Genomic DNA, 14,639 nt, shown 5'->3' on the forward strand with positions numbered 1-14,639 from the left:
CTCAGGAAACCTTTGCAGGTGTTTTGAGTTGATTAGCTGATTGGCATGTTACCATATTCTAATTTGTTGAGATAAAAAGATAAAAGAACCAAAGACTTAAACTACTTCAGTCTGTGTGCACTGAATTTATTTAATACATGATTTTCATAATTTGACTTGAATTACTGAAATAAATTAACTTTTCCACAACATTCTAATTTATTGAGATGCACCTGTATATGCACTCCAACACATCCCTTTGAACCCTGTCTTTGATATGTTTGAATGGCAGGCTGATCGCTCACGTCAGCTGGGAGCTTCTGTGTACTGTGTTGGAGTGAAGGACTTTAATGAAACCCAGGTGAGGTGACAACCGCACACAGGTCAGAATGATTCAGCCCTTCATTGTGAACAGGTCACCACAATCTTGATCTTTCTGGAACTAAAATCCAATCTAAGAATGAAAGAATACACAAACATTTTTCATGATTTCTCATTCGGTCACAGCTGGCAACAATAGCTGACAGCAAAGATCACGTCTTTCCTGTTAATGATGGCTTTGAAGCCCTGCAAGGGGTCATTGATTCGGTGAGTGAATGGAATAAAATTAAACTATTCCATACAGCTACTCTTATTTCTTTCTACTGATGATTTTATTTATGTTTCAAATGAGCTATGACACTTGTGTTCATGAAACTTATGGTATCAGATGTGTGCTTTTGACACATACTGTAAATAGCATAAATCCAAATTCTATGGCAGAATTTCACGTAAATAAAATAAATAATAAAAAAAAAACGTTTTAAATGATTATGCATTTCAACAAACTCAGTGGCTGAGCGGAAAAAATAAAATCCATCCAAGATGGCACGCAAAGTGAGATAAATGTTATATATATATATAAAAATAAAAAAATACAAATATAAAATTATAAAAATATAAATTGCATTTTACAAATACAATTATAACATTCAATTCAAATAAAACTAAACATGAAATTTAGTTCCCCAAAATTTTTTAAATATCTATTATATCTAACATTTATAATATTATATATAATTGATAATTTTTTTAAACATTACAGTACTAAGCTAATGCCAAACTTTATTTAAATCAATTGTGAGTTGACACATATTTGCTTCAAATCAGTCATTTATGAGGTTGCTGTGACTTGCTTAAAACATTCAACCATAAATGCATTCGTCTTTTCTTGCCTCAGATCCTGAAGAGATCCTGTATAGAAATCCTCGCCGTGGAGCCCTCAAGTATTTGTGCAGGAGGTAAACAGACATCAGACCTGAAGCAAAGACCTAGTTCAGCTAGGAAACAAACACATTTTTTTTGGCCATATACAACCACAAAACAAATCTGAATTTTACAAAAACGATTCAAACCAAAAGAGTTAAGATATTATTTTTGGACAAACAATTCTGTCTGAATGGTTATATTCGATTACAAATGATTTTTTTTAAAGGGGTCATCGGATGCTACATGCACTTTTACAAGTTATTTGAACTGAAATGTGTGTTAGCAGTGTGTGTACACAACCACCCTATAATGATAAAAATCCACCCAGTGGTTTTTTTTAATCTACTAAAATCTTTACCCCTTGCTCAAACCGAGCCGATCTCAGATGCCTGTCTGTGTGATGTCACAAAAACAGGCCCCTCCCACAATAGTTTGATTGACAGTAGCGTTTCAGCACTGACTGGACTGGCGTTTTACCTTAGAACCACCCTGAGTGAGCTGTCATCAGTCCGCCATTGTTTCACCGCCAGAGCAGCTGCCTACAAGAATGACTCCTAAGCGATTGAGGTGTTCTGGTTTTGGATGTAATAATGAACATAGCAGTCGTCAGTTACTCCCAACATCTGAGCCGCTGAAGACGCAGTGGATTATGTTTGTTTTTGAAGGGAATGTGCCCCCGATCTACCTAAATGCATCTATGTTCACACGAATCATTTGTGATCCAGCTTAACCTACAGAAGAAATGAGTAAGGTTTTTTTAATGAATCTTTGCAAATCGCCTTTCATAATAATGTGCTAATTAGCAAGTTTCAAGATGAGTGCGGCTAAAGTAAACAGTCCCTCAGAGAGCAGCTCGGAAGACAGGGGCGGGGTCAGCAGAGCTCATTAACATTTAAAGGAAAATGCTACAAAACCGCTTGCTCTGAAAAGATCTGTTTTTGACATTGTAAAAAATGTGTTTTTTACACTACCATTGAGAAATTTTAACCAAACTATGTTACAGACTTTTCATTTAGACCCTAAAGAATCATATCAACTTGTGGAAAATGGGCATCCGATGTTTAGGACACATGTATTTAACATCAAACACAATGTGTTTCCTCTGTTCCAGAATCTTTTGAGGTGGTAGTTCGAGGGAACGGATTCCTTCACGCCCGTGATGTGAACAGAATCCTTTGCAGTTTCCGTATCAACAACACCCTCACCGTGAGTAAGTGAAAACAGCACAGAACGATTTATCAGCTGTGTGCTGCTGAATTAATAATAGGTTAACCTGTGTTAGCATTAACTGCCAACCGATCTCCTCATTTGATAAGGAGCAAGAGTGAAAGTTGTTAAATCACAGAAGTGAGTCCAGGCCAGGCTAATGTAGCATTGTCATTGCTCATGTGGCAATGCAGACAGTCTTTTGTATGGGTAAATAAGCCAATTGAATCCAAATGTCAGTACGGCTGTCGTGTTTTCAACAATGAGCTAGCATGCCTGCTCGAGAAAGGTTGGCCGCAGCACTTGTAAATCACAAGACTTGACTTCAACATAAACCACATGTGCACAAACACATCCACACACCATTAAAATAACACACCATGGAAAATATTACCAGGATTTTCGTTCAAATATGTTGGAGGTTTTTAATTGTTTTGTATATGTATCGGTTTGATTAGCAAATGCAGAGTTTAACCAATGTCATGAAAAGCACCTTCAAAGCTCTTTTTCACATTTAGGTGAACAATTTCAGTTCTTTTAGGTTATAGCACTAAACTCCCATCGTGCGACTCTTGCATAACCATTACATTGGGTAACTAATAGAATGGCTCAACGCACAGCACTTGGAATGCTGGATTTATCTTGGAAGCGAATGGCTAGAAATTGGTCTGCTGCGGTGTTGATGTCCTAATGATTTCTGAGCTCTGAGCATCTATCCTTCTCTCTCAGCTGCTGTTTTACTTAAAGAATATCAGATGGCATGGGGGAATGCAAAGTCCATCTCACCAGTGTGTGTGTGTGTGTGTGTGCGCGCGCACGAGTCTAGGCCAGGGTAAATAGGCTTTGGAGTCAAACTTTTTCCAGTTTCTCATTTTTCATGTGGAAAAATGATTTTGAATTAAAGAATGTAAAAAAATCTACAGAAAAAAAATTTATTTTTATTTTTTTAACAAGACTATATATGTAACTTTCCTGTAACATAATTAAAAAAAAAACAGTTATTTTAATTTGTAATTGTAATTTCACAGTATTATTGCTTCTACTGTATTGTACTGTACTGGGTTTTGATCAAATAAATATAGCCTTGGTGAACCTAAGAGACTTATTTACTTAGCGACCACAAGCTAATGAATGGTAGTATACTTTATATGTAATTTAAGCACAACTGGAATATATACTTTTTGGTATTTATTTTCTAAATTAACAAAAAAAAAATGTGAACAATTTGATTTAAAATCAAGTCAGCCAGATTTGTCTGTCTCTTTTTCGTTCATAGGACTGCCTCCCTTCATGTCAGTATGAACAACGGCCTGAGTCTCATCTGAACACAGTTGGAGAAATATGATGGATCCTCTGCAATGGGTGAAGTCAGAATGAGAGTCTGATGAAAACATCACAATAATCCACAAGTAATGCACATGACCCCAGTCCATCAGTTAATGTCTTGTGAAGTGAAAAACTGCTTCTCTGTAAGAGACAAATCAAAGACATTTTTTACTTTAATTTAAGTGAGTCCTCAATCAATAATATTGCTGTCTGGTGGGGTGCCATTCCAAGAGCAAACTGGTAGATCGCAGCAGTTTGGTGCTGTTTTTGCTGCGGGGCAGCCGACTGCAGAGGCCAAGCAACAGGGTTGTTGAAGTGCAGAATGTGGGAATGTGACAAGTGTTTCATTATTAACATATGGTAATAAAAACAAATTCAGGTCACATTTCACCCCAGAAACAGAAAAAAATTATAATATATATTAATAAAATATAATAATAATAAATAAAAATAATATTTTTATGTATACATACACACGTGGAATATGTAAATAAATTAAAATGACCAACTATACCATACCATATATACTATATATCAGGGATCCTCAAATCTGGCCCACGAGATCCACTTTCCTGCAGAGTTTCACTCGAACCCCAATCAAACACACCTGAGCATGTTAATCAATGTCTTCAGGATCATTAGAAAATCACAGGTAGGTGAGTTTGGTCAGGGTTGGAGTTAAACCCTGAATCGCATTGGCCCTCCAGGGCAAGATTTCAGTAACCCTGCTGTAATTACCATCATGAAATGTGATTTGTTTTCCAACAAAGTCACAAACAAACAATATTTCTAAGCTAATAAAAGTCAAACAACCATCATCGTTCTTCTCTTTATTGAGCACAGTCATTAAACATACAAAGTAATGGTGGAAAAAGTAAATGAAACACTAGGCTTCTGGTGTCACTAAATGCCAATTGGAGACAGGTATTAGCAAACCAGGAGTCCAATCAATGAAACGAGAATAAAGGTGTTGTTTGGGGCTAAACTGACTGATATAAATACCCAAACAGCGTGGTCAGTGTGCTATTCACAAGCAGCATTAGCTGATGTGAGCCATGCCACGCAAAAAAGACATTTCAGAAGACCTACGATCAAGAGTTGTTGATGTGCATGTAGCTGCAAAGGGTTACAGATTAGTCTCAAAGACTTTAGATATTCATCAGTCCACAGTTAGACAAATTGACTATAAATGCAGATTATATGGTCCTGTGGCTACTCTCCATTGAAGTAAATGCCCAGCCAACATCTATTCAAAGGCACAATGCAGAATGCTCAGTGAAGTGAAAAAGAACCATAGAATAACAACTAAAGACTTGAAGGATTCATTGAAGCTGGTTAACATCTCTGTTCATGAGTCAACCATATAAAAAACATTGAACAGGCATGGTATCCATGGAAGGACACAAAAGAATGAAGCCACTGCTCTCTAAACAAAACATTGCAGCACGCCTAAAGTTTGCCAAAGACCACCTTGACACTCCACAACACTACTGGGAAAATGTCTTGAGGACAAATAGAATTGTTTGGGAAAAGCATGCAGCGCTATGTATGGAGTACAAAGAAAACAGTGTACCAACATGAAAACATCATCCCAACAGTGAAGTATGGTGGAGGGAGCATCATGATTTGGGGCTGCTTTGCTGCCTCTTGACCTGGACCGCTTGCCATTGTGGAGGGGAAAATGAATTCCCAAGTTCATCAGTATATCCTACAGGATAATCTCAAGGTAGCTGTTTGCAAGTTGAAGCTGAGAAAAAGCTGGGTGGTGCAGCAGGATAATGACCCTAAAGATCGAAGTAAATCTACTACAGAATGACTTCGGAGACATAAAATCCACCTTTTAGAGTGACCCAGTCAAGCCCAGACTTCAACCCAATAGATATGCTGTGGAATGACCTCAAGAGAGCCATTCACACCAGACGTCCTAAGAATATGGGTGAGCTGACGCAGTTCTGTAAGGAAGAATGGTCCAAAATTACTCCTGGACGTTGTGCAGGTCTAATACACGGCTACGGGAAGAGCTTGCTTGAGGCATTGCTGCCTAAGGTGGTTCAACCAGTTATTAAAGCACGGTTTCACTTACTTTTTCCACCATCACTTTGTATGTTTAATGGGTGTGTTCAATAAAGACATGAAAAATCATGACTGTTTGTGTTTTATCAGCTTAGTAATATTGTGTTTGTTGATATTTGTGAAGATAAGATCTCATTTCATGACCAATTTAAGCAGAAAGCCAGGAAAATGAAAATAGTTCAATTACTTTTTCTTGCAACTGTGTGTGTGTGTATATATATATAAAATCACACACACACATACTTTTGTTTTTTTAATTGTAACATGCAAGATTTTTGCATGCATCTGGACTTTTTATTTTTTAAGGTGATTTTCATATTCTATAATGCAGTGATTTTTAAATGATCATAAAGATGTGATCATTTACAATTTAAATATTATTACTACTTATTTTTTGCATTACAGTAATAATAAATCACTATTATGAACAATTATAAAAATGATGTCAATGCAACAAAAAATAGGCTTCATTTTCAGTTCAATAAATATATAGACTCATATTTCTTTCCTTTGATTTTGGGCTGAAATGTGACTTTGAAAAATTATTCACAGCTTTCGAGAGATACTATATTTGATTTCAGACGAGATAAAGAAAATGCACTCAATATAAGATGCCTTATTAAGGGGTTCCTGGCTTAGTCACTCACACCGAGATCAAGATTGTGTTTTAAAAAGCTCCTTGCAGCAATTCCTATTAAAATTCTCTCCCTCAAATATATTACACCACACATTTTTTAGTGGAACCCCATCCAGAAGGGTTTGAGTGTGGCACGAGGAAGATTATTCAACATTTATTTCCTTTAGACCATAAATCTCCCCCGGATCTGTTTCTCTGCTCTGTCCATCAGACCGACGGAACGTTCTTGGCCATAGCGCTGCTGATACTGCTGCTGCTGATCACTATGGCGACACTCTGGTGGTTTTGGCCCTTCTGCTGCACAGTGGTAAGTTTTGCACTGAAGCCCCTCATCTCAGCTTTCTTTTTCAAAAGTTACCCCAACCGGAGCCCAAAATCCAGTTATTACGGTGCAGAGAAGTGGTTTTCAAGCAGTTTTTGAGCCCAGTGATGTCTTTTCTGAAGTGCAAATGAATGTGAAATTCTGAGCCATGGAAAAAGTCTTGCTAGTAAGTAAGATGGAATTAAAGGGAATCATTTATTTAAAATAATATTTTGCATTCGAATCTTATTTTCATTCCTTCACAAATGATACCTGTGACAAAGAGCTGTAACAATGATTTTGATAACACTTTACTTGAAGCCTTTATGAATATTGGATTTTAAAGCTGCTCATTATATACTTCTTTTCACAAATAATTGTAGCCAAATGTAAAATGTAGATTGGTTGTTTGTCATACGTTTTAATGCATTATTTCTAAAGGTGTAATAATGAATAGATAATTATTAAATGGTGATATATTAAAGCTGTGGTTATAATTATTCATGAGTTCATACAACTCATTATACGGTCGGTGCATTACTAGGCATAATTGATGCATTACATATACTTCTATAATTCAGTGTATATAAAAGTTTAAAGTTAAGAATTTATTTTCATTCTAATGTCAACAGATTGTCCATGAGCCACCGCCACCAGTCATGGACGACAGTTCGGTAAGAGATGATGGCAACACCTTTGTATAGGGACATATTCTCACTATTAACTAGTTGCTTATTAGCATGCCTATTATTAACATACTGGCTGTTTGTAGGTACTTATAAAGCACATATTCTGTCTCTCTAATCCTATCCAATACCTAAACTTAACAACTACCTCACTAACTATTAATAAGCAGCAAATTAGAAGTTTATTGAGGCAAGTCTTAGTTAATGGTTTGTTAATTGCGAAAATTGGACCTTAAAATTAAGTGTGACCGAGCTGATTTGTTTGTTTCCTGAATCCTGAACCACTTCGAGATCACATATCGCAAAAAGAATCTGATTTTATATGCATCTTCAAACATGAACGTTAGGCAATCTAGTAATTTTAGAGGAAATAATACAATTGTGTCATCATTTACTCACCTTCATGTCATTACAAAATCCTGTAATTTTCTTGATTCTGTGGAAAACAGAAAGAGGTAGTTAGCAAAATGTCCAAGCTGTTATATCTACTGTACACATGCAAAATGGATAGCAGGAGCTGTTAGGAGCACCACAAAAATATTAAGTAGTCTATGTGACTTGTACACTACATTCGAAGTAATCTGAAGCCATTCAGTAATTTTGTGAAACAGACCTATCTGAAAATCTTCCCTTCTGCCTTAGCTCTCAAATCACATTTGTAATTACTTAAATAAGGTTTGAGAAGTAAAGTGGTTTCATGCAAATACATTTTTTTATTTAATTTGTATTTTCAATGCTACGCCTTGGTGTCTTTGCAGGATCAACAGTGTGTTTGGCAGTTCACGGGAGAGATTTGCTTTATTAAAGTCCCCAAGAATTATTAAAACAGAGTCCGGGTGTTGTTCTGTCTCTGTGATCTGCGAGTTTCTGTAAAGCGGAGCTCACGTGTGCTTGCGGAGGAATGTACACACTTACGAGAATGAACGAACAAAACTCCCGCTGCGAGTAGAAAAGCTTACAGTTAATGAAGAGCACTTCTAGATCTGAACAGCACATCTTCTTTAACACAGTTACATCTGTACACCACCTCTCATTGATGTAAAAGCATGTCCCGCCGGCGCACGATTTCCCCATTGATTCTGTGTCGCGATCTGCTCTAAACAGCTGAAAGCCCGGCAGACTCAATGCGCTGTCCGGAATGGCGTCTTTCAGCCAGGTTTCCGTGAAACACAGAGCAGCAGAGTTTGAAAAATCCTTATTTGTCCAGGAGAGCAGAAGGAGCTCGTCCGTTTCGTTGGGTAGAGAGCGGAGGTTCGCCAGATGGATGCTAGGCAACGGCGTTCTGAATCCGCGCTGCCTTAGCTTGACGAGCGCGCCAGCTCGCTTCCCCCATCTGCGCGTCCTGAAGCATTTGATCAGCGCCGCAGCTCCCCCGACTACAAGGTCCAGCAAAACATCATAATAATCGAAAACCGGTGAAATATTGGGTGGTGTGTACTTCCGAATGTCCAGCAATTTGTCTCTGGTGAAACTGATTGCAGGGATATAACTAAAGACAGGACAAACTAACAAAAACATAAAAACAACTGCGGAGCATGCCACGGAGGCAGCCATCAGCGTCTGCGCCATCGCGAAGAGCGATAACCAATGCAGTCTGAGCCGGAAAGAGAATTGATTAGTTCATCTCTCGAGTCTTCGGGTTTTCCAGAGTCGTTCGTTCATCACGTGACAGCCCCATAAGTTTAACCAATGCAGTCTGAGCCAGAAAAAGAATTGATTAGTTCATCTCTCGAGTCTTCGGGTTTTCCAGAGTCGTTCGTTCATCACGTGACAGCCCCATAAGTTTAACCAATGCAGTCTGAGCTGGAAATAGAATTGATTAGTTCATCTCTCGAGTCTTCAGGTTTTTCAGAGTAGTTCGTTTATCACGTGACAGCCCCATAAGCCGAAACCCGAAGACTTGTCTGATAAGAGGTGAGGGGAGCTAATCATAGACTGAAGACTCAGGTAAACAATGAATTAATCTTTTCTGTTTCTTATAGCAGTTTTGTATTGTTTGTAGTGTGATCAACGTTTGCGTAAGTAGTAGACGTATTAGGGAAGTAACACGTAACATTTTAATTATATTTTGCTAAAATTAACGAGACTCAAAGGTCCGAGTCGGTAAAATGATCCGAACTTCCCATCGCTAGGATAATGACAGAGGACAGAGTGTCAGAAAATTATGTGATTTAAAGCAGCACTATGTAACTTTTGGCGCTCTAGCGGTTAATAAACAGAACTGCACACATTCCGCGGAAGAACATTCCAACCGGAGCTACTTCTCTAAGTTTATGTCTATGGCGATTCACGCAGGTATGTGTTACTCCGCAGCGGTGACGACCCGGCCAGGCTATAATAGTCCAAATATAAGTACTTATTATAAGTGTACCGTAGTGATTCGGAATAAGACAAAAACGCGGTTTGGAAATTAATTCATGGTGTACTCGCTCATTATATACATTTTGCAAATTTTGAACACAGAAAAAGTTACATAGTGCTGCTTTAAGTTCTCGAATTTCAGGATTTTGATTAATTCTAATGATTTTCACACTTTTTTTGGACTATGATAAATGTAAAAACCAGAGGAAGAAAAGAAAAGACAAAGAGCAGTTCCACTGTTGAGGAATTTCTGTACTACCTCACCAACGTTATGAATTTTTTAGAACAATTTAATTGTCCATAGCACATTTCAACCTGGACACGTTGTAGCTGTTCCTCTTTCCAAGTCTCCGATTGCTCCTTCAAAACAGGAAATTCCATAAGCTTAAAGCAGGTCTTGCAGTGTCTGAAGTAGCAGTCTGCAGTGGAAGTACAAACCGATCCCTGATTTCTGTACTCAGGGCTCATCGCTCCAAATTTGATATCTGAACTTTTACTTCAGAAAGATCAACTGTACTGTACTGGGGATGGGTCATGATGGTTTAAAATATTCCATATTCCACAACAATATTATGCAACAAGCCCTTTTCAAATGTGCAAATAATAAGAAATGTTTCTTGAGCAGCAAATCAGGATATTAAAATGATTTCTGAAGACTCATGCTACACTGAAAACTGGAGTAATGATGCTGAAAGTTCAGTTACAAATATAATTAAAAAATATATTCAAATAAAAAACTATAAAATTATATTTCACAGTATTACTGTTTTTACTGTATTTTTGATCAAATAAATGCAGCCTTAATGAGCATAAGACTACTTCTTTCAAAACCATTTAAAACAAACTTACCGATCATAAACTTAAATCATGCTTAAAAATGTTTTTAGATATAACAATAAATAATTAAATGGAAAAATTGTTTTAAATGCAACATTCAAATAAATCAGTTTGTCTTTCATTATCCTTTTGCAAGATGCTTCTCTTGTCAGTAGAGTTAAGGTCATTACAGTTCGCACATGGACTGCATTTAAAATTAGTTAATGTATTATTTTGATAAATGTTACATTGTTCTAAACCCTGAAGACAGGGTTTGAGATAAGTGGTGGATCATTAGCAAGTATCAAAAGACTACAAAAGTTTTCTGCAGCTGCCATCTAGGATAGCACTCAAAATAAAAATAAAAGTCAAATTTCAGTTCTTTCTCCTAGGCTCATTAAACATGTTGCAGTCAGACCGTGTGGGAACATATGGAAACCCAATTATGTCTTTCTTATGAGCTATGAAATCCAGATAAATCACTGGAAGGTATAGGCTGACAATTTCCTGTCCGTGCTTGGGAAAGATTATCGTTAGATTGTTTTCATGAGAATAAATAATGACTTTGTTCTTGTGTGCCCTTGAGCATAATTGAATTAAACAAAGGACGCATTAATTTGTAATCAGCTCCTCCAAACACTTCAAATCATCTTTGTAATGCCTAATAATTACACCGTCAGTTTGGCTGGCTCGCATGAGCCACAGCATCTTTTTCCACCCTCTACTGAAACTTTGTTGTAAGCAATATTTTGTTATATTGTTCATCATAATGTTTTTCCAGTGACAATTTAAAACCAACAGAACTTGACATGGAATTACAATCCAATCAATTCTGGATTGATAAAATCAAGTCATTGAATAATTCATGTTAACTTAATATGTCTGTGTTTCTCTGAAGGATGAAGAGGATGAAGCCTACCCAAAGAAGAAATGGCCGACAGTGGACGCCTCGTATTATGGTGGGAGAGGAGTTGGCGGCATCAAAAGAATGGAAGTACGGCAAGGGTGTCTGGAAAGAAAACAACAGCTTTCATTTGCTCCGGTCCACCGCAATGATATGAATGTGTATGTGTGTGTCCAGGTGCGCTGGGGAGATAAGGGATCCACTGAAGAAGGAGCCAAACTGGAGAAGGCAAAGAATGCTCGGGTGAAGATGTCAGAGCAAGAGTTTGAGTTTCCGACCAGTGGGACCCTAAACAATGGCATGCGGAAACCCATCTCTCCTCAGAAGTGGTACTCGCCAATCAAGGTAGATCAGTTTACTTTCAGGGGGACTACAAGAGCAACCACAGGTTTTGTTCACAATATAAAAAAAAAAAACTAAAGCATGACATTTAGATATTCTAAATGTCTTAAAAGTTCAAATTTGTCTTAAAAGCGATACGTTGTCGGCACCAATAGCCTCGCGGTTATTGCTCCAACATACAGCGCAACTGCGCTCACGGTGACCCGAGTTCGAATCCCTGCTCGTGGTCCTTTGCCGATCCCGCTCCCCTCTCTCTTCACCCAATGCTTTCCTGTCTGCTCTACACTGTCCTTTCCAAATAAAGGCATAAAAAAGCCCATAAATAAATCTTTAAAAAAAAAAACTGATCCGTTATTTGCTAGTACCTCAAGATGTGCTGCAAAACCATTACGATTTGATTAGATTCAGGGGCATGCAATTGATATATTCATGTTACAATATTGTGTCTCTATTTTACACAACTAGTTACATTTTTAACTAAAAAAAATGCAACCAAAATTTAACACGAACATTTAATTGAACTTGAATATAGCAAATTCTTTATCCCAATTGGGACATCTACAACAAAAATACACTTTAGGTTTTTAAATAATATAGAACAATAAATAATGGCTTGTGCAGTAATATAGTTTTTTTTGTCAATGTTAATATACTCAATTTTTCAAAGTTTTAAATAAATATTATTGGACTACATTTTATAAGAATATACTACTTAATACTTTCTATATTTTAAAAATGTACATTCAGTTCAATGCCTTACTTTCCATTTCTTTGTAATTACTTGTGAAATTTATGAGCAATTTTTTTGAGTGAAAATAGTTTCATAGAAAATCCTACATTAATTTTTTTCAGTGTAGGATATACACAACAAAATAGGTACTCCAGGTGTTGCAAAAATACAGAATGATATAGAGAAATAGATCAAAATAAATAATGTTAAAATAATCAAATCAATTTAAATGACAGCTCTGTGGCAATTTCATCTCTTTTATAACAAACAAGTCTTTTAATATACAGTATCTTATAGATATATATATTTTTCTTGCATTGTGTTGAGAAATCATATCGTTAGTCATTTGATCGATGCATCGATCCATACCGATTGCTTTATTGTTACACACTCTAATAAAGTGGTCTAATAAAGTGATTTTTTTATTCTTAATTTATCAAGTTTTGCTGGTGAACAGCAATAGCATTGACCAGAACCAAACCAGCTCTAACCAGCCTGAACCAGAATGAAAATTCATGCTGGTCTACGTTGGCCAGGGATGGCATCGTAAAACGTGTTAAATTAATACAAAGTAAGCCAGAAAATATTAATTTCCCAGTGCGTCCTTGCAAAAACACAACACAACAGCTACGGATGACCCAGTGCGGTGTCATGCTTACGGTATGGTCATCTGGTGAACAACGAACGACTTGGTCATTCATCAGAAGACTGGAAGGAGCTCAGAAGCAGCGGCGTGTGCTGTGGTGGCCTCAGCCAGTCCGGGAAGCGGTTCTTGCATTTTTTCATAATGTCTCTGTCAGATGGAAGGGGAGGGTTAATTTAAACCAGACACTGAACTGAGCTGACCCAAGGGAGATGAGCTTTGCAGAGCTGGTACATTTCCCAACAAAACAAACTCCTTTTCTCTCTCTCTTCCACCTTCTTTCCTCTGGATTATGTTGGGTGACAGTTCACTCTGAGAGGGAGAAATTAAACACATATAGGTTGAGAGAAATGAAGAGAAGCTTCAGTGTGTATTTGGCCCAGATTCTGCAAAAAATGTACTCAGTAAAGTGATTTTACACCCAAATAAGGAGAAATTTTAATATTCACTGAATTGAAAATACACAGAGTCAGTCAATTCGATGTCTGGGTCACTAAATTCCAACTGCTACTGTTCTACCAGCTTTTTTTTTTTTTTTTGATCCTGACAGGAAATTGGAAAATTAGTGGAACTTCTGTTAACAACGTGCATAAAATAAAATTCAACAGATAAGCCCTCTGTACGTCTCTCTGTAGTCAATTACAGATTACCCTGAAAATCATATTTGCATTGTTGATGAAGTGTGTTTTGCAGCTTGAATTTCTCACCAGCATGCTTTCAAGTGTTGATCTCTTGGAACCGCTGTTGTGTTCGGATCTTTCAGGGGAAACTGGATGCCCTGTGGGTGTGGCTTAGGAGAGGATATGACCGTGTATCGGTGATGAGACCTCAGCCGGGAGAGAAGGTAATGAATAGTGCCATACGTAACACAGATGCACTATCAACTTGTGATTGTCAACTTGTGGCGTATGCACATAACAGGTCAAAGGTATGGAACAATAAACAATAAACAATCTCTTATGCTCACCAAGCTTGCATTTATTTGATTAAAAATACAATGAAAACGGTAATATCGTGATATATTATCACAATTTAAAACAACTCTTTTCTATTTCAATATCATTTCAAATGTAATTTATTCCTGTGATGCAAACTGAATTTGCAACATCATTACTCCAGTCTTCAGTGTCACATAATCCTTCAGAAATCATTCTAAAATGCTTTGATTTAATGCTCAAGAAAGATTTCTTATTATCAATATTAAAAACAGTTGCTGCTTAATGTTTTTGTGGAAACCATGGTACACTAAGAAGTATGGAGTAAGCACCAAAAACAAAACAAAAACAACATTCATATTAATTGAGCACCAAATCAGCATATTAGAATGAAAATTCGGCTGAAAGTTCCATCACAGGAATAAATGACATTTTAAAATATATTTCAGAAA

At 37.0% G+C, this 14,639-nt stretch overlaps 1 protein-coding gene across 1 annotated transcript in view; it reads left to right on the plus strand.

The window, feature by feature from the left end:
• LOC107583430 (anthrax toxin receptor 1-like) overlaps window positions 1–14,639 on the plus strand; it is a 23,526-nt gene that overhangs the window by 3,743 nt on the left and 5,144 nt on the right. The window contains exons 3-11 of the mRNA XM_016269630.1: window positions 272–340; window positions 487–567; window positions 1,199–1,259; window positions 2,339–2,437; window positions 6,547–6,776; window positions 7,403–7,444; window positions 11,532–11,627; window positions 11,715–11,882; window positions 14,016–14,096. Coding sequence (XP_016125116.1) covers window positions 272–340; window positions 487–567; window positions 1,199–1,259; window positions 2,339–2,437; window positions 6,547–6,776; window positions 7,403–7,444; window positions 11,532–11,627; window positions 11,715–11,882; window positions 14,016–14,096 — 927 coding nt within the window. The remainder of the gene's footprint in view (window positions 1–271; window positions 341–486; window positions 568–1,198; window positions 1,260–2,338; window positions 2,438–6,546; window positions 6,777–7,402; window positions 7,445–11,531; window positions 11,628–11,714; window positions 11,883–14,015; window positions 14,097–14,639) is intronic.

This window comes from Sinocyclocheilus grahami, unplaced genomic scaffold (assembly GCF_001515645.1).
Source record: "Sinocyclocheilus grahami isolate Dianchi unplaced genomic scaffold, SAMN03320097.WGS_v1.1 scaffold53.1, whole genome shotgun sequence".
Lineage (NCBI taxonomy): Eukaryota > Metazoa > Chordata > Actinopteri > Cypriniformes > Cyprinidae > Sinocyclocheilus > Sinocyclocheilus grahami.